Source organism: Manacus candei, unplaced genomic scaffold (genome assembly GCF_025592945.1).
Source record: "Manacus candei isolate 608988 ecotype Guabito, Panama unplaced genomic scaffold, ASM2559294v1 h1tg000015l, whole genome shotgun sequence".
Classification (NCBI taxonomy): Eukaryota; Metazoa; Chordata; class Aves; order Passeriformes; family Pipridae; genus Manacus; species Manacus candei.
Window position 1 is genome coordinate 22440011 of NW_026138063.1, and position 20992 is coordinate 22461002.

At 51.0% G+C, this 20992-nt stretch overlaps 1 protein-coding gene across 2 annotated transcripts; it reads right to left on the bottom strand.

The window, feature by feature from the left end:
* Positions 1–1334: 1334 nt before the first annotated feature.
* MSL2 (MSL complex subunit 2) lies at positions 1335–17057 on the bottom strand. 2 transcript variants are annotated; one of them, XM_051782438.1, is made up of 2 exons: positions 16758–17057; positions 1335–4894 (listed from the first exon to the last, which is right to left on the bottom strand). In XM_051782438.1, exons 1-2 carry the CDS (start codon positions 16897–16899, stop codon positions 3297–3299), a joined length of 1740 nt encoding a protein of 579 aa, XP_051638398.1. In that variant the 5' UTR covers positions 16900–17057; the 3' UTR covers positions 1335–3296. The 2 variants fall into 2 exon arrangements, with proteins under 2 accessions (XP_051638398.1, XP_051638399.1); XM_051782439.1 differs by lacking the exon at positions 16758–17057 and adding an exon at positions 16334–16512.
* Positions 17058–20992: the final 3935 nt, after the last annotated feature.

Here is a 20992-nt window from a genome sequence, read left to right on the forward strand (position 1 = left end):
TTGGAATCACTAAGGTTGGAAAAGACCTCCAGGACCCCCAAGTCCAGCCTTTGCCAGAGCACCACTGTGCCCATGGAACAGCATCACCAAGTGCAGCATCCACTCCTTCCTTGGACATTCTGGAACATGTACCACGTGTGATGTGTGGGAAGAGCCTCTCCACTCCCAGGAGAAGGGGGAGAACTTCATTTTGTTGGAAGACCATGGTCAGACCTCACTGGTCACAGCACTAATTTTGTACCACTACCCATGACCATGAACTGCTGCTTTTTCTTTCTGATGCAGCTCTACAAATTACGGGGGTTTTAATAAAGTTTGGAAGTTAATCCCTGTCTCCAAGAGGACTGGGAAGAAAGCTGGAATATCACACTCTTGCCTCTATGAAAAGAAATCCCTGAGCAGCTTCCTCTGTGCTAATGCTGAGAGGAGTTCCCCAGATCCACAGTCCCTCAGGAGGAACACTGGGAATTCCTGCTGGAGCTCCACTGATCCTTGAACTGCCACCAGTGACTCCCCAGGCTGGGATGGGCAGGGGGCAGGGCCCTGCTCTGGGGGTGTGGGGCCAAGGTCTCCCTCTGCTCTTGGACCACAGGGAGGAAGGGCCCCGACCAGGAGAGTTTCCAGCTGGGACCGCTGCAGTTCCTGCCAGCACCGAGCTGAGCCCTCCCACTGCTCAGCTCCTCAGGAACAACTAGCCAGGAGGGCGATGAAACCAAAGCAAGCCAAGCCTAATTTAAACAATTACAGAATTAGTCATCACTGGACTAAGTAGTATTTAGAGTAGTATTCAGACAGTAAGTTCAACATATGCCACACTGATGCCCTCAGCAGTTGCAAAATAGAATTAGAAAACTAACATTTATTAAATCAATTTGAATTTTAATATACATTTCAAGAATGTGGCAGCATAAAAGGAAATGTTTTTAAAAACAACCTGAATCTACCATTTGCAGTTTTACATGAACCATCAGGGCTCTCCTGTCGACAGCTCCAAAACACACTTGACCTAAATTCTCCAACTTTTGGTACCACACTGGATGCAGCAGTGAGATAGTAAAGATTCCAAATACTCCCACATTTCTGGAGCAAAGGTACTTTGTATTTAATTTAATGAAAGTCCTAAAAATGTACCATCAACAATCTCAGCAAAACTTAACAGCTCTGCAAAAGCATTCCCAAACAACCCATGCTGTGCAGTTCACTCCCAGCTCCGGGGGCTGCTTCGCTTACACGTAGTGGACTAATAAACAGATTTACATTAGTAGGTCACGATCAAACCACCAAATTAGGAACTGGTAGGATCCTTCTGGGTCAACACAAAAATCACATACAAGTTTAACTAAATACATTTTAATAGGACATCGTTAAATCTCAGGAGGGCTAAAAAACACAGATCTTAGGTACTCGGGTTGGCAAATAAAGACAAGAATACTAAGAAGCATTTTCCACCATTTACTCATTATCAAAAATATTTTTCAACTCTTCTTGCAAAACAAAAACAAAAAAGTACAGACTGGACACGTACATCACATTTTTCTTCCTATGGCTTTAACCCCCCACCCTGCCCACCCCACAGAAAAGACGGGGGGAGAAACAAACCAAAACCAACAAAAAGCTCTGACCACATTCACAGAAAATGACACCATGGTACACTACAAAACAAAAGGAGGTGCCATTTGTGTCCAAAGGGGTTTGCTCATGTCTCCGGTGAGGAACCGCCACTGTACGTGCTTTGTGCCAGGTCAAAGCCCCCGGCACCGCCCGCGGGGCCTGCGGGCAGGGGAAGGTGGGACCAGGGGAGGAACTCAACAACCCCCACGCTGCTGAACACGCCCTTGAAACAGGAATTGCCTTTGAGATGAGACAGAAACGCTCGTGTTCTAGTCAGCCCACCCTCAGGTTGTGCTGTATCACTGCAAGAGAGGAGAGGTTTTTGCCTTCCCAGAGCAGTCTGACTTCTGTAACTGCACAGCTAAACTCTTGGGCCCCCTGCTTAGGGATTGTGCTGGAATCAAGCATTTTTGTGTAAAACTGAGTTCCTGACAGGAATTCTTTCACTGTAACACTTTTCCAGATAAGCTCTTGACAACTTTGTGTTATGTTTCCATTTTCGAGCCTTTTGGCCCAGGTTGGTTGAAAAGCACTGACCTTCAAAAGCTACTTTTAGCATTTTAGCAGAAAATGAGATAGATTTGGGGTGGAGTGAGCTATACATAGCTTATTGTGTTTGTAGCAAACACCCAGAATGTTTGACCTTGGACAACCATCGATCCTCTGCCCTGGCTGGAAGGTGCCTGTCAGTGGAGAACTCCCCTCAGAGGGAGGAGCTGTCATGGTACAAAGTGGATCAAAGTGCCCCCAGTGCTGTGGAATCTCTGCATCCTGGCACTGAGGGGGAAAAATCAGCCAAGGGGTCTCTCTGTAACCCACAACCCCCCTTCTCTTCTCTAGAAGCAACAGCAGTAAAACCAGCAGGAACTCAAGAAAAAAACAGGGGGAGCAGGAAAGGGAGAGGATGGTGCTACCAAAAGTGGAGCCTTGGTTGGGTCCAAGTGCTGTTCTCCCCCTGCCAAAGCCCGCAGTGACATCACCCAAGGGGAGCTGGCACAGAGGGGTGACTGAGCAGGGACATGGCCCTGGAGCTGCCAGGGGTGATGTTCTTCCCAGGACGGTGTATCCGAGCAGTCTGACCCGGTATCTGCCCGACCCTCCTGCCCCTGCCTGCAGCCTGAGTTGCCTTCTGGCCTGTCAGCTTTGTACTGTATTTACTAATCCTGTCTGTAATTGTGAGCTGTTCCCTAGAGCAGATACCCAGTTCCAACAGGCAGTCAGTACCTACCCTTGCCAGACTGTGTCCTCCTCCCGCGTTTCCCACAGGAGTACCGGGGCATTCCCTGGCCACGGTGACTGTAACCCAATGACAGTCAGTCTTGCACAGCACAGAGATGGACTAACCAGATGCCACTGCTCTACTCTGGAGCCGAAGCTTTGACTGAGCACAAAGCACGAGCAAGTACAATGAGGTCAATATATTCCTGTCAAAGATCTTGTGATAAAATCATTTACATCAGCAATCGATCTCAAACTATGAGGTGCTGTAAGAACTAAAAACAGTTTTAGGGTAACTCCTCCATTATCTGCAACTATTTCCCAGACACTAATACACAGAACATAGCAATGAAAAACACTTGATACAAGTGATCTAAACGCAGGAGCTCCAGCAAGTTAAACAGAACCATAGCTGCCTTAAACCTGTAGCAGTTCCCCTACGGAGGGCAGGGAAAAGAAAGACAGACTCAGCAGTCATATCTCATGTCTATAGCTTCATCCAAACTTTTCTCATCATGTGTACTGGCAGCTAAAAACGTCGTTACTGGTGACCCTGTCACATTGATTACACTGGTGCTCGTGCTGGCATTGCGCACCGCAATGCTCGTCACGTTAATGCCCAAAGTCAGCCGGGTCTGCTCCAAGGCCTTTTCTGGCACTGCAAACGCCTCCAGCTTCTTCTCCCCGTTGGCCATGTAGGAGTTTTGGCAGCCACGGCATATGCAGTCAAGGCAGGCTTTGCGGTTCGAGTAGCAAGGGCAGCGTTGGCCACGGCAGGTAAGAACACTTGGATTTTGGGTGGCACGACCACATTTACACCCTTTCTTTTCTTGTGGCTTTTTATACACAGTTTTTGTTGGGCTTCCTGGCATAACGTTACTGCTGGGAACTTTCTCCTTTGCCTTGTCTTTCGTTTTCAGCACCCCCGGTTTGGCTTTCGGGTGGGATTTCTTAGGGGCATGTTCTAGGTTCTTTTTCATGCTTTTGTTAGACAGGAGCACAGTTTTACTGATTTTGGGGGTGGTGCCTCCGTTGGGTACAGTCGCAATGGGCTGCAGAGACATTTTGTTCTCCTGTTTCACCGTCACGGGAGCCGACGCTCCCAGGGTTGGGCCGCAGATGATGCTGGAGATGGGCAGAGGTTGGACCTTCTCGCTGTCGCTTTCGGAGCGGGACCGCTTCCTGTTCAACTTCACCACCTTGGGCGTGGCCGCCGTGCAGGAGATGCCGTGAGGAGAAGCCTCCGTGGACATGAAAATGTTATGGCTGAGGGGAGGGGGGGAGAGCTGCAGGAAGGGGCCGTTGGCCATGTTCGCCTCCAGGCCGGGCTGCAGGCCCGAGTCGCAGACCTCGGTGCCGGACACGGTCTCCAGGCTGCGCAGCACCTCCTCCACGCTGAGCAGCAGCGACCCGCCCGGCTTCATGTCCTCGCTGAAGCCGCAGATGTCGATGCCCGCGGGGCACAGGTCGCTGCCCGACACGGGGTCGCACACGGGCTGCAGGCCGCCCGGCAGCTCCTCCGTCTTGATGTAGTCCCCGGCGCCGCAGACGTCGATGGCGCTGGCGTGCTCCGGGGATGGCAGGCTCACCCCCAGCTTCTCCCCCGGCAGCCCGTTGCAGCTGGGCAGCCCGTTGATGGCCGAGCCCCGGCCGTCCGCGTTGTGCGGGGCCTCGGGCACCGAGGGGAACCCCGCCGGGGCGTCGCTGGGCAGCTCCGAGGTGGAAGGGACCGGGGAATGCGTCAGGCACAGAGCCAGGGCCGCGTCGGAAGGTTTCTCGGCGTCCTCGTGCAGGGGGGACCCATCCTTGAGCAGGGCCAGCAGGTCTGCCGAGCAGTCCACGGCCTGGATGATGTCCCGGGCCAGGGGCGTCTGGGTGATGTACTCGCACAGCTTCTTGTAGCAGTTCACCAGGATGCTCAGCTGCTTGTTCTCCTCAAACTGCTCATAGTCCTTGCACCAGCTACACGACGGTTTCATCATCATCTTCTTGCCTTTACAGGTTTTGCAGACATAGTGCTGGCATGTGGAGTTGGTGGGAGCAATAGGGTCTTGTAGCAAATTTCCTAAGGGAAGAAGAAAGAGGAAGATTACAATGGACTCAAGGCAGGTTCCCTGGACAGTAGGGGATTAATTTTTTGTACTGTCAAAAAAAATTGCCTCAGAAAGTTCAACTGGTCACCAGAAAACGTCCCATCCCAGTGACAGCCTGGATAAACCTCACAGCTGCCCATCTGCTTTTAAAACTTTAAATAAGAAACCCATCCCACCATCACGGGTTGTGTGCTGCAGCCTTTACAAACACTCTCAGCTCCAACACTACCAAGCCCCTTGTCCCCTTCAGTTCTGTCCACAGAAACTTATGGAACACCCAAGATTTCTAGGACTTTACCAGAAGTGCAACTATAAACTCCTGTGACAAGTTAATGTAGAGATTTTAATGGAATTAGGAAAAACAAATGGCAATAGAGCAGAGGGAAACTCTACACAGGATGTAAAATCGATGGAACATCCACCCCGAAGGGGAAGGAAACACAGCAGACTCTGTGTTACTTTTCATTTGGTGTTTAGTGAAGCCATCAGAATGAAAGGATTTTCTCTGAAATCTTACTGTTAAGAATAAAAAACTACTAAAAATCAGTTGCTAAAGGAATCCACACACACCTGACAGCACAGAAAGTCTCAGACCCCCAGCACTGACAGTCTGGAAGGTTTTGTCTACAGATCCCCAAAACTGTAAAAGCCTGAAAGAGTGGTTTTGGTTTTCCTTAAAAACAACCTAAATATCACCTAAGGATAAAATGGGAAAGAACTAAAATTCTGTACAGAAACAACCTAAGGAGTTCCTATATCCAGCCAGTGACAAGACTGCTTTGCTATTTCCAGCCAGCTCCAGGCCAGGAAGATATTCCATCTCCCAAATTAAATTGCAGAGTATCTCTGCCATCCCAGCACCAGGGCTCCCCTCCTCTCCAAGCAGAACATTCTCAGCTTTGATCAGCCCCTTCTCCCAGAAGGAGCCTCTGTTGGATGAGTTACAGCCATCAGGGAATTCCCACCCAGATTTTCCAAAGTGAAAACATGCTGCTAAGGCAAACGAGTAAAATTAAACCGTTTGGGAAGAGGAAGCAAAATGCATATATCAAACTGACTGAGAGAACAAAACAAACATAACAGATACAAAGATATTTTCTCTCAATGCTCACTTGCCTGATACCTTTTCCCTGCATTCCCTGATCCCATTTTGGGAAAGGGCCGCTCCAGCCCCCACCTGAGCTGTCTTTCGGGGAAGTGTGGCTTGATGTAACTCGTTTTTGAGCCACAAATCACAAGAGTCAGTGCTGAAGTTGCCCTTAGATAGTATATTTTTCATAAGCTGAGCAAAATACAACTGTTTAGAAAGCTGGGAGGTGGCACAGACAGTGTCACCAATGAGACCTGCCAGGACAGTGTGAGCAGACCCACCATGAGAAGACAGAAAACACTCCTCGAGTCAAGCCGTGGAGATTTAAAGCCAACAGGTGGAACTTGGAGTCACAGGGTCCAACCCACAGTGGGAATTCCCATTTTTGTTATCAGTTCCCTTGAAATGACACAATACAAACAGAGGCAGAGGGGGCCACCATGGTCCTCAGAGGGATTTGATTTTGGGAGTCCCTAAGTCCCACGGGGAGGACAAAGCCAACACCTGAAACCACAGCACAAGTCGTGTCCCTCAGTAGGAGCTCACCAACACTGGAGCTGGAGCCTCTCCAGCAGGACAAGCAGGAGGCAAACACCCCAAACACTTCTTCCTTTAATGCTCTGACACTTCAGAGACAGAGCTTCCATGGCCAAAAGCCACCAGCACTAACAGCCAATTAATACCCAATTAGAATCACAGAATCACAGAATCAGCTGGGTTGGAAGGGACCTCCGAGATCATCAAGTCCAACCCTTGATCCAACCCCACTGTGGTTCCCAGCCCATGGCACTGATGCCACATCCAGTCTCACCATAAACACCTCCAGGGACAGAGAATCCACCACTTCCCTGGGCAGCCCATTCCAAGGGCTGATTACCCTCTCTGGAAAGAAATTCTCCCTAATATCCAACCTAAACCTCCCCTGGCACAGCTTAAGACCATAATTAATTAATGACAAAGCAGCTGGGTGTGCTCCTCACCCACCTTCGGCCCCCCTTTGCTCCCCCCGATGCTAAGGCTGAGTTCTGATGCTTTACAGAACTAAAACACAGCGGAGACGGGGCCAAATAAACCAGATACCATTTTAACTCCTAATTAGATTTTTAAAAAGGCATCGCCAACTGTGCGTTTTATTCCTCCCAAAATACATTTGGCTGGAACTCCTGAGTGAGTAGGAATGCTAAAAGAGGGTACAGCAAAATTTAAATTTCCAGAAGCTCTGAGGGAAAACCAGACGGACCGACAAGAAAAAAACACTCCCCCTGCTCTCACTGAGGGGAGAACAGAGCGAGTGCTCCTCTCAGTAAATGCCAGGCAACCTACACGGGAGAGACATTGGGAATGCCTGGGCTCGGGGAAGAGTTTCAGTTGGAGCTCGGAGCTCACTGAATATTCATTCTCCAAAGTTTCTCTCGCCTCTGGATTCTGTGGCACAGCTTTAGTATTGGTAAGTTAAAAAAAGGAAAGCCAACCATGAGATGCCAACTGCCATCCAATGAAGTTTCATGCCTGTGATGCCCAGGAGTGGTGCCCAGCGAGCAGCACAGTCCCACAGCCCTGAGCTGCCCCCTGAACCTGCAGGTCTCCACTGCAAGGCCAAGACTACACCTTTGCCTGGTGCCCATCAGTGCCACCTCTCTCTATAAACTGAATAATTTATATAGATCTGTAAGAAGTAAAAACGGTGGGCCCTGAGAATGTGACAGTTTTTCACAGTAAGAATTTAACATTTCTCTAAGGTAAATTGAATTTGTCGTTCTCCCAAGCAGCCACTCGCCCCTGGGAGATCCTCCACGGTTACCCTTCAGGCCTCCACTGCACTGGTGTTCCTAAACCTTGCCCTGTCTGTTCCCTCTTCTGCAAGGGCTGTATTGATACACCCAAAGCAGAATCACGTTCTTACAAAGCCTCCAATAAGAGACTTCCCCTCCACACCAGCTCTTAACTACCCAACTTCCAGAAAGCTTGGCTTAACATGAGCACTTACATTCCATGAGCAGCATGCACAGGGGGAAGACTTCTAATACCTGAGTCCTGGACAGGCTGCACCGGCAGGGAGGTCACTTAAAGCACAAGCAATACTTCCTATTGTGTTCCTTAATGAGCATCACTTCACAGCTGCAGGGACAGGGGAAGCACCTGCAAATTGTATCTCTGGGACCGAAGGGAGAAGAGGGATTGGGAATCACAGCAAATGGATGAAGTTCACTGGGAAGAAAGGCTTGGAACAGTCACCTCCTGCCATTCTCACCTGGGAGCAGAAAAGGGGCTGAACAGAAATAACTCATTTAGGGTCCTTGGAAATGCTACTGAAACATAATTATCCTGCCTTTTTTACCAACTTCAAATCTTAAGAATCATATTATTAAATCTTAATTTCATGAAGTGAAATAGAAAAAAGTATATCGATTTTTGTTACGAATAGAAATGACTGTGTGGCTGGGGTTGGTCTCTAGCATTGGTCAGGCAGAGGTCTTTAATCCTCAGCTGCACTGGGGATACCAGGACCCCCGGGCTCTGCAGGGCACAGGCAGCACTGGGAGCTCCTCTCACTCCACTGTGGTAGGATGACACCCATGGAAAAGAGGAGCTCACCTGCCCCAGTCAATCTGTGCACATCAAACATCACAACTACAGTGACCCTGATTTCACTGTTAAACCAAGACTGCAGGGCTAGAAATGCTGAGGAACAGGGAGCTCCATCCCTCTGGAGCAGCATACATGGCAAGGACCCCAAAGTCACATCCAGAAGCTGGACTGCTACACTTCCAGCCTTTTCATTTCTGGATGAAACGGGATCTGATTGTTTCTACTAAAATAATTACCAAGAGCCAGTGAGCTCCAACAAATTGCCTCACTGAGGCTCCAGAGCTCAGCCAAAGGACAGAAGCTGGTTCACTCCACAGAGTTTTGTGTCCAGCCATCCATCCACCTGCAGCTGCTCCTGGAAAGAAAAGCTCTGCTCTCCCTTCCACCCTCCCGTCCCACACAGCACCTTTCCACCTCAGGAATGATCAGCTGGAGCCCACTGAAGAACAAGCAGCTCCAAGAGGCTTCAAAGCAAAGCATGCAAAAGGAAACCCCCTCCCAAAGCACAGCATCTCCTGGGCACTGTTTGCAGAGCTCCTGCCGACAGACAGGCAGGCATATGATGAGCAGTGAAAAGGTCTGTCAGCCATCTGCAGAGGGGAGAAAATAAACGTGGGAGATCTGGCTGATCCGGGGGGATCTGCATCCTTACTAAAGGAGAAGGGAACTACACACACAGAGGGCAGAGCAAGGGTTAAGTGCCAGGGATGGCACAGCAGGGAAAGGTCTCCAGCCACAGCCCCCCAGCCCTCCCCCGTGGGCTGTAGCTGGTGGGGCTGATGGACTTCCCCAACACTGCCCCAGGACTCAGTGCCCAGCCCCAGGTCTGGCCAACCCTGCCCTGCCCCACTGCTCCAGGCAGGACAATGTTTGGCAGCCCCTCCCAGCACACAGGACCTGCCTGGATCCCCTGGCAGAGGTGCCCTGTCACCCAGGATCAGGGATCCCACCCACTGCAGCGTTCCCAAAACACCCCAGCGTTTGCAGTGACCACACTCTTGGCTGATGGACACAAATACACACATTCCCAGTATTCCCAGTATTCCCAGTATTCCCAGTGCAAAGCTCTGAACCCACGTCTGAAACATGGGTGGAAGCAAGGGGAGTTCACAATGACAACACTGGAAATATTATCCTTTCAGGGGGGTTGAGACAAGGGTTTGTAGACAGAAATAGTTTCATTCAGCCAAAAACAAAAAATAAAAAATAAAAACCCCCCCCAAGCCTCCCAGCACACGGTCCTTTTTGAGGAACAGGGAGAGTTCACCTGGGAACTCAGGGACACCACTGAAGACACCACCTTGCCCTCAGATCACCACAACTCCCACAACAGTGCCCCTGAATCCAACCAATGACAGTCACAACCACTGACAGATTTCCGTGGGGTGAAATGGAAATGTGGGACACAAAATAGCATTAACAACCCCCCCCAACCAACTAAAAATACTTATTTCAAAATTTCATTAGAGAAAACATTCTGCTGGCTGCTGGATATTCCTGAGCATCCTGCATCAACAAACAACTAGGAAAAATGACCTACAGAAAGTATTAGCCTCATATAGGGATGGTCGTGACTAATGAATTAATGATTGTGTAACTCTTTGGAGAAATAAAAAGGGCACTATTTTTGCCTGAACACCATGGGAACCCAAATTAACCATGATCAGAAGACAGACTATTTTTCTGCATATTTGGAGAATTACAGTCAATCTCTTTAGCTGAACTTCAAGGAAAAAAAAATATGACAACAAATTGCACTTGAAGTGTAGAAGGGACTGCCTTCTTCTCAGGGTCCACACCCTTCATAAGAAACAACAGAACATATTCACTAAATCCTATGTCAAAGTTTTATTTCTGTTTGAAAGTCTTTGTGTTTACAAAATCCCTGACTGGAAGAAAAAATTCATCATTTTCACCATCCAGAGTAAAATTTTCACATAATGGTGTTTTTTAAAAGTCAAGGTTGTTATATTTTCAGAGGTTTCAAATAGCAAAGTTAACATCTCTCCTCTAGGTGTAAGATTAATGTGTTTGCATGTAGCAGAAATGCTCCAGAGAGTTAAAAGCTGCTTTGAAAGTTATGGATTGAGTCGATCACATTCCCCGAGCAAACCAAAGAGGAATGAAAACCATTTTCCCCCCCCAAACAGAAGCGCTTGCACAAGGTTAGCCGGGCACTCCTGGAGTAAACTGTGCTCCCCGAGGCCCCTGAGTAGGAGCCAGCCCTGAGCACACACAGAATAACAAATTACTGAAGGACCTGGGAGTCATTCCTGGGAGGAGCAGGGAAACCTGTGCTGTCCAACAAGCCTCGAGGAAGGCTGTGCTGGGCACCAGCTCTCCACTCAGCTACTGCACTCACAGAACGTTTTCTGGCCTCACAACCAACTCCAGGGGAACATCCAGGAATGCTCAGTCCCTATTTAGACAACCTAATCTGCAAATGGTGAGATGGCAAAGAAAACAAACCCAGAGGAAGGTGTGTTTGAGTGCCCTGTGCCCACAGACTGGGACAACTCGGCCATCCCATAATGTGTGCCTCTTGGCCACACATTAACTCCTCTTGACCCACTCTGGAAGGCAATGGTTTAATCACTGTCCTCAGGGACCAGCAGAGCCCATCCATTCCCTCCAGAGCCTCGACAGGAACACTCATCTCCAATCCCATCAGAGCAAACACTGAACCTCCCCTGGAAACCACTGCCAGCCAGCCACGGGGGAAACCAGAGCCACTTCTCTTCCTACTCCTCCTTTCCTTCTGAGACAGAGCAGCATCTGGAGTTTGGAAACCACTCCCAGTTCAACGGGGAGGAGCTGACGTTATCAACACTTCTGCAGTGACAAGGCACTGCCCCCCAGAGTCACACCCGGGATTTAAAAACAGGAAAGGGACGCAGGGAATCGGAGCGGGCAGATTTTGAGAGGAAGAGAAATCATCCCGCGTGTTCTTGGCTAAAAATTGGTGCCCTCAGAGATGTGAGTGGACATCTGACAGACAACTGGTTCTCCAAAAGGAGAAGAAAAGGAACACCCGCAGCAGGAGGTATTTGAGAGGTACCCAAGCCCCCAGTCCACGCTCCCCAGTGGCTGTTTCAGAGATTCTGGTTATTCTGCACATTCTTCACAAATTCCAAAGTATTTTGGCAACTACTCATGTAACTTTTAAGGGGAAAATAACATACTTTTAAAAACCACCATAAGGCGATACCTGGACAGTATTTTCATCATTGAAAAAAAAGAAAATGTCAATGAAAAAATACCTAAAAAAAAGCCCAGAGCCAGATCACTTCTCAAACGTAAAAGGCAACTCCAATCATGAATCAGCCTTCACTCTCCTTAATCCAGGGAGAACAGACAAGGAAGGAGAGTTCTAGGCTAAACTCTTCCATCACGAAACTTAAATACACTTTTTCACTTTAAGACTTTGATATCTGGGTTTAGCTCAGCCATGCTCATTTCCCAAACAGAAAATCCAGTACCACGCATATAATTAAGTTTTATTACAGTGGGAATTTGTTTCTTCTCCCTCCTTCCATCTCTGTGCCAGGAAATTAAATTTTCTAGAAAGTTTCAGTCTGTTTAGGTGCCACTCAACCCTGTCCCCTTCTCTGAGGGACAGCAGGTAAGTGCTGCCTGCCCCAGGCTGCCTCCCTGCATCCCTGTCTCTCCTCCTCCATCACTGACAGGGAAACTGCTCACTCCAGAGCCAAAATTCCCTGGCATTCCCCTTGCTTGTGGTGCTGCTTCCCCCAGAAACTTGCAGGAATGTTAACATCAAAGATTAATCAAACTGTACAGGCCTAATTCCCATCATTTCCTGGTGACCAAGTGCAGCCCAAAGCACTGGGACACCCCTGAGGACACCCGGAGCAGGGAGGGGTGTGAGGGACACAGCACCTCAGAGAGGGGGGAGGAAGAAGAGGAGGAGCCTTCACATGGACAAAAGGGCACAAATATTGAGAATTTTACACAACTACATGGGGGAATGTCAAACCCAGCCAGCAGAATGGGCCCCATAATTCCACTGATAAGTAGAATTGATTATAACATGTAATTATATTATACACTCCATTCAACCTATATTGGCAGTATCTCAAAAATAGCCTGTTACATTTACACAAGAGCAGGAGGGAAATATCCCTACACTAATCTTTACACAGGAAAACAAGCAGTCAGCAGTTTTTATTTGATTTTTTGGCAATCCATGGCATTCCCACGCTTGGGAGTTGCTTCCACGATGCTCCTGCACCCCTGAGCCTCCAACCCCCTGACCAGAACCACCAAGAGCTGCCTCAGAACACTCGGGGGGGGGCTGCAGGAGGCACCAGGCAGGGCTCTCATGGGCTTTCTTTGTTCCTCCCCACCCCTAATCTCCCTAGAGCCACGTGTTGTCTCACATCCCCTTCCTTGGATTACAGGATGTGTAAGACAAGAACTGTGTTCCCATCCTGTATTTCGCAGCCTGGTTCCTGGCCAGGCATAAAGTGCTGTCCCACAGCCCTGCCACCTTCCTGGCACTTTCCCACTCTGAATCAGCACTAACAATCTTTCACACCCCTTTGAAATATCTGCCAGGGGTTCCAGGGTGAGGTTTCCCGTGGAGAGAACGCTCAGCTGATCTGACTGGCAATTGTGTCTCCTACAAACATTTCAAGAGAGTTTTGGAGAGGGCTGTTATTGCTGAAAAGCAGCTGAACCTCTGACTGACCTGCAGTGACCTACCTGGGGTTTGAACCTGAGAAAGGCACTGTTAGGAGAATTTTATCCCAACAGGCAGGACTTTTAAAACATACAAGTTTGCTGCATAAATTCTACTAAACTATTTTAAAATTAAACATGGTGTTAATATGCAACTTAATAATAATCCCTTTATTCCAGAGACTGGAACTTGTATTTCACATCTTCCAAACACACAAGGCACAGCCTCTCTGCCTAATGCACACTCGGGAGCAGTTATTTTTAAGTTGTAAAAGCTCTAGGAAATACTGTCTTATACATCCCTGTAAAAGGATGATGTATCACCGCCAGCACTGTCCAGGAAACTGTCACATGATCACACTTAAGTCCTAGAAATACACACACGGCCAGAGCTGAAGTGAACCTTCATCCCCCACGAGGCAGGAGGAGCCCTGAACCCCCCCAACAGCCTCAGTGACACCCTGTGTTTGCATTTGGGCTTTGTCCTGCTCAACTCTGTGTGTGCCAATCCCAGTCTGAAACCAGAGCTGCAGTTAGAGTCTTATCATTAACGGGGGCCCAAAAGCTTCTGCCAGCCCTCCTCTGTGAGCTGGGTACAGCACTGTGGGACCACAAGGAAATACTCTGGGAACACAGGGGAAGCCCAGGAATGTCAGGTTTGTAGAGCTGGCACTCATTTCCCCTAAAAACTGTTCCCTAAAATTAAAGGGACAACCCTGAGCGTGGAATTCAGACCTACAGCCTAACAAAGCACTACAGGATGCCCAGAGATCACACACTGAGGGAATGGCACAAGGAGCACTCACCTGGGGAGTAACTTCCCAAGGGAATTCCTGCAAGTCTGACACTTGAGACTTGAACTACCACTGATAATTCAGGCACCATTTCTCCAACAAAGCACAGTTTTTACACCTTTACAGTCCAGACAGCATCTGCTGAGGTCTGTGCATGGGAAGTGCCCCCAGAAGACACCCAGAGTCCTGTGCACAGGAACCCAGAGCCAGGCCTTGGATCTCATGGCCCAAACACACAAACAGGGTAGAAAGGAGTTGGGCATCTGACAACCTTTTATGAATTTAAATTTTAAAAATACCAAAACCACAAACAAACAAAACCAACCCCACACTGTAAAGTTTTGGGTGGTCATTGCACCCACTGCTGTGATCTCCCAATGCAATCTTTACTTCAGTACTTTTAAAACACCCACATTAAAAAGGTTCTGACAGTTGGATAGTTTCAGTGACTTTAAACATGCAGAAGCCCTTAGCACTGAAGTACAGAACAGAAAAAGAGCATTTTAAAAATACCCCAGCGAGGTCAGAGGGATCAAGAGTGAAGGAGGCACCAACAGAAGTGGGAGGAAAGGAACACAACAAGCAAACAAGAAAAAGAAGGTGGATTTGGCTTTACCAGTGTGATCTGCAGGTTTGTGGGTGCTGGGGAACCCCTGAGTGGGCAGTGCTGCCTGCAGGGTCCAGAGAGACACCTGAGGAACTGCAGGACACAAACTCTTTTACTGCAGAGCTTCACAAAGAGCCTGGAATTTCCTGAGGCCTCTGGACGTGCCACCCACAAACAGGAGCCCAGAGGCAGAGATAAGGCTGGGTAATCACTCAGGCTAAATACTGAAATAAACAGCAGCTCCAGTTATCTGAAAGCTGGACACAGCAGGGAAAACATAAACCAAAGGAATAACCTTGACATTCAATTAAAATAAAGGATGAAGAGAGAAAGGGGGACCATGAAGGATAATCTGTAAGTAGGAACATCCATGGAGGCACAAGGCAAGAGAAGAAAACAAACTAAAAAGCGTGGTTTGCTCTACCAGACTCAGAGTGAGAGAAAAGCCAAGCAAGAAAAAAAGCTGAAGAGGGGAAAAAATATTCAGAAATTTGGGCAGAGACAAATTAAAGATAGACGATTTCAATAGCACAGAGTGTAGAAACAGGATTGCAAAGGGCCAAGAAGGGAAGAAGTCAAGGCAAGCAGAACAAAGAACACATTTCAGAAGACCAGGCTTCAAGTGGAGAGGCCAGATAGCACAGCAGTTAGAAACACACAGTCCCTATGTAAAAAGTTTATTAAAAACAAATCAGAACAATATTTGCATATTTTTAGGCAAAAGCACTCTGGTGATTGACCCAAAGCAGGAAGGACTTACGGGGAAAAAGCACAGTTAGGGCTGAATTAACCAGCCTAAGGTAATAAGAAATAAAGAGCAGAGGTGCATCAATACTGACATCAGGGTTCCAGGAGGAAAAAACACCTCAAATTACTCCAGGAAGTGACGCTGCAGAGATCCTGGGAACAGGCTCCCTCCTTCCCACTACAAACAGATCCCTATTTTCTAAGACTTTAAATGGGAGGAGCCAATAGCTGGAGGAGAGGAGGGATAGGAAGCATCCAACACTGGCTTAGCAGCCTCGACAGCTGAAACCCTCCTCCTGAAAATAAATACAATATTTCACTTTATAGACCCCAGTGATTCAATTAAAGCCGAGTGTGAGCACACACAGCAGCAACGACAAACACGGGCAGGAAAACACGAACGCACAGAGCCGGGGCTCAAAACTACCGCAGGGAAAGAAGGAGAATTAACAAATTAATCAACCGAGAGGTCCAAGAGCTCCGAGCCCTCTCCCGACACCGACCGAAGCTGCAAAGGGAAGTTCAAGAAGGGCTGACAGCTTATCCCAGAGCTTCCTCCCGAAGGGCCACGTGCCCCCACTCCACAGACACAGCAGGACGCGGTTCCTTCCCAGCGCTCCCCAGCCTGGAACACCGAAATTCCGGACGCTGCCTTTGCCCACAGAACGCTCTTTTTTGGGGGGAGGGGTATGGGAGTGGGGAAGGCCCAGCAGACCTTCGGCCCGTTTGCTTTTTATGGTGGTTATTGTCACAGGGCATATAGGCACATTAAAAAAAATCGATTATTGTTTATGCCCGCCCCAAATTCCTGGCTTTCAATCGGAATTACTTTTTGTTTACATTTCAAGGGGGAGGGAAGGAAAGTTAGCAGTTCCTCTTTCCCTACCTCCACGGTCTGGGGATTGTTTGGAGTATCTTTTACCACGCTGGCTCTTAGTCGTGGCTTTTTTAAAGCGATTAACTCCACCATGGCAGGGTATTCCAACAGCCACTCCAGCGGGGTGTTCCGACAGCCGCTGGCTCCCGCACCCCGGAGCGGTGCCCGCAGCACAGCGCCGTGTTTTGGGGAGCTCCCACAGCCCCGTGCCCGCCCTGCCCCGCGCCGGGGGCGGGATTATCCCGACACTCTTCCCACTGCACCTTCCCGAGCCGCCCCCCCGGCGGGGCCGCGAAACTTTCCCTGGAGCTGCCCCGGGCCGGGGCGAGGCCAGGCCGGCACAGCCCCGGTACAGCCCCGGCCCGGCCCGGCCCAGGGCCGTGCGGGAGCCCCGGGCAGCCTCATTGTGCAGGAACAAAAGAAAGATCCTCACCGCACACGCAGCAGGAGAGGGACTGCCTGAAGTAGGGCAGGAGCTTGTTAATCTCGGAAAAGGACTGGGGGTCCCCCGGGTCGTAGTTGAGCACCAGGCGGCTCGCGGACACGTAGAGAGCAGTGGCATTCACGGGGTTCATCGCCGCCGCTCGCTCGCCGCCGGCTCCGCGCTGAGAAGAAGGTCCGCGCGGGCGGCGGGCGCGGGTGGCCCCGGGGCGGGGGCCGCCCGGGTGTCACCTTGGTCCGGGCCGCCCGGGGCCGCGCGGCGGCGGCGGCAGCGCGGAGGGGCCGCGCCGGCTCCTCCTCCGCCCCCCGCGGGGCCTCGCTGCGAGCGGCGCCTCGGCGCGGGCGGCGGCGGCCGCGCTACTGCAGCTGCGGGCGGGCCATGCCCGCACCGCGGGCCCTGCTGCTGTCGGCGCCTCCCTCAGCGGCGGCCCGGCATGGCGGCGGCCGCAGGCACGAACCGCGGGCGGGCGCGGGGCGGCGGCGGCGGCGGGGCCGCGCTGCCCGGGGCGGCGGGGGCGGCGGGGCTGTGCGCGGGCTTAGCGCGGCCGCATCCCCCGGCGGGGCGGCGGGCCGGGGCAGGGCCGGGCCGGGCCGGGCCGCTCCGCTGGCGCCGTTAGTCCGCCCGTCACTGCGGGGCCATCGCCGCGCCCGCTGCGCGCATGCGCCGCCCGCGCCCCGCAACGGGGGGCCGCGCCAGCGCCCCCCAGCGGCGCCCGCGCCCCGCCGCGAGACACGGGCTGCGCGCGCCCGCCGCACGGGGGCGGGGCCCATGGGGGGGGCGCGCGCCGCTGACACGGCGTGAGGGAACCACGGGCTGAGGGAGCGGGAGAGGCCCGGGAGTGCCCCACACACCGGGAACCACGGGCTGAGGGAGCGGGAGCGGCCCGGGGAGCGCCCCACACGCCCGGAACCACGGGCTGAGGGAGCGGGAGCGGTCTGGGAGTGCCCCACACACCGGGAACCACGGGCTGAGGGAGCGGGAGCGGTCTGGGAGTGCCCCACACACCGGGAACCACGGGCTGAGGGAGCGGGAGAGGCCCGGGAGTGCCCCACACACCGGGAACCACGGGCTGAGGGAGCGGGAGCGGCCCGGGAGTGCCCCACACACCGGGAACCACGGGCTGAGGGAGCGGGAGCGGCCCGGGAGCGCCTCACACACCGTGAGCCACAGTCTCACGGCCTCAGCCATGGCCTCGCACACCGCCACGGGTTCAGGGAGCAGCTCAGCCGCGGGCTCACACCCCGCCCCGCGCTCTCCCCGCTCTCCCCCGCCGCCGGCCGGGCCGGTCCCGCCCCTGACATGGCGAGCGCTCCCCGCCGGGGCTGAGGGGCGGCCCCGCCTCTGCCCTCGGGCCGCGGCCGGGCCCGGCGGTACCGCGGGTTGCCCTCGGGCACGGAGCGGGCCCGGGCGAGCTGCGGGGCCCGGGCGGTGTCGGGAGCGCTGGCTCCGTGCGCGGGGGGTGCCCCGTGCTCACCGCCGGCCTCCCACACGCGGCACTGTGGATCTGTCCCGAGTGTTCTCGCTGAGACCCCCACGCGCAGCACAGCAGTGCATGCACACCGGCACAGGAGAGAGGTAATGGCGGGAACTACTTGTATTTCCTCTGTAAGCACCAAGGCCGTCCCACAGATCTCCAGATCCTGTGTTGCAACACTGCCAGCACCGTCAGGCAGCCCCCTCCCTGCTTCTCTGCTCGGCCTTTGGGGAACTGCCTGACACAGCTTCTCCTTTTCCCCACTTGGCCCTCGCAGTGTTCACCCAGAGTTGCCCATTGAACTAATCAAGGAGTTCCACCTGTACCTTTTAGTTCTTTGTTCTCCTCATGAATCCCCCCAGCTTTCCAGCCCAGCTCAAAATGAGTGTGCATACAAAATCCAGGAATTTGGGTCTTGACTCCAGATACCCATTTAGCACTTGTGGTGCCCACCAGGCTGTGCAGCTCATTCCCCACCTGGCACTGTTCCACACAGTGCGTGTGCTGCCTCGGTGCCTCTCCCAGCAGACCTACAACACCCTCATGCCCTCCCAGCAAACACTCAGTAGCCATCCCTGGACCACAACGACTTGCTCAATCCCTAATTTGACTTCACTCCAAGGCACACCATCTTCATTCTCACCCTACTGTTATATTGCTTGTAAAATGCCCAATTCCTTCTTCAGCTCACTGCCAGAAACACCTCCTGTGCTGAGCCAAGCCAGCAGGACTGAAATAACATCCAAGCAAATTCCCACCAAGTCCACGTTCTCATATACACCTCCCTGTATCACATCCTCTGCCAAACTCCAAACACAGTGTCCTGAACACTCATCTCCACCCCTCCCAACTCTGGCTCTTATGCAAGGAGCTTACTTGCACCCAAAGAGTTTTACCAGTCCTGTCTGATTTCTGGGATGTGCTCCTTTGGGAGCACAAGCAGTTGCCATTGGTAGTGTTCCAGGACCGTCTCCATGTCCCCATCCACGGCATCACCCTGCACTGCTCTGATGGAGCTCATAAGGACATTTGGATTTCACCTAAGCACAACTACAATTCTGCCAAGACAGATAACATAAACCCTAGAATGGCAAGTAAATCTTACTCTTGAAAATTATGGTAATAATTGAATATGAAATTGTAAGAGTAGCAAGACTGATTAGGTCAGGTCATACCCTTTTGACCAGAGGAAGCCCATAGTGGTTTTTTTCCCCCACTATTCCTGGCTGATCTGCTGAGTTTCACTTTTCTTCTAGCCAGACCCTCGAGTTCAGGGTTTGCCTCCCTCCCCAGACAGTGCTGTTTGCTTAACTTTGAACAAGCCCTGAAACATCCAATAAACCATCAAGAGCACCCCTTTATCTTTGCAGTGGAAAACAAGGGTAGAATAGGGATGTTATTTCATTTTCCAGTTCCTATCAATGGTCTGCCAGTGGCTGTGCTTGGGAAAAACTAGACACTTAATTTAGATTAGGTTAGAACACAGCCTATGAGCTCTGCCAAACACAGATATCTGCACTACTGTCCTGAGTCCTTGGGTGATAATTTCATGGGTTTGTTTCTCCTCTACAGCACTTGAACAGAATAAACATTTAGATCTCGGGGAATGGTTCTTTGTAAATGTATTGTAGAGAACAGGAGGTGTTGAGATCCTTCTGGTATGGGAGTGGTGCATCCTAGAGTGTCTCATTCCCACAGTGCTGTATCTTTAAGGGAAAATTATCAAGTGAGAAGAAGGAAATACAGGTCAGTAGATACACTGCCTCTGAAAGCTTGGATGTGAAGAAAAGGATGGGTTTTGTTGTTGTTTTGTTAGGGGGGGTGTTTTCTCCCTCAGACAACTGCCAATGGCAAGCTTGTTTCTAATTGCTTGCTTGTTTGACTTGATGTAGGTTTCCTTCTGTGTCACTGCATTTTGAGCATGATGAAAAGAGAGGCAGGGAAAGAGCAGAGTGATTGTAACGGTTCCAACAACACAGTGTTTGCTGGGCTGATGTTATTAATGAATTAACAAAACAAATCACACACTAATAAATAGGAAATCACAGAAACTACAGAACAAAGGCACAACAAACATCCCCAGGGCTTCTAAGAAAAGACCAAGACTGACTTGCCAAACAGCAGTCAGAGGAGCTGAGGAGGGTTAGCATGACTCTGCAAAGCCTGGGGGCCTTTGTTAGGTGGTCCCTGGCTACCTGCTCCCCCCTGTTACCATCCCAACAGACACAGCTGCAGCAATTCACTTGGCTGTGCCTCGGATTTTGAATTTGCCCTGCGTTTTGTCTTCTAGGATTGTCCTTCCAGGTTTGTAACCCCCAGATGTCCAAAGGGGGTCCAACCACGTCTTTGGATCCTGGTGAAGCAGAGCATACAGGCCCCCCCAGCCCACTGGGTTTGCCTCACTTTGTATTCATGAATGAACATAGGCTTCCCCAGGAGAACATTGTTTACCCTCTGTGTTCAACAGTGTTCTCTTACATTATTCCAGAGTGGCCATGCCTTTTAGAAAGATATTCCAGTGGTTTGCTAATATGGTATCAACATCTCTCTCTGAGAATTGTTATTTTTGCTTTGAGAGGTTCATGCCTACGATGCCAGGGACACCCTACTTTTACAGGCTATAGAAGTGGCTGTGATGGCCCTTTTATTCAGGTTCACATCCAAATACAAAGAAGCCAATTCTTGCTTTTTTATTTGGGTGTGGTTTTTGTAGCTTTATTTGGAGGGGCCAAATAAAGACATCTGCATTATC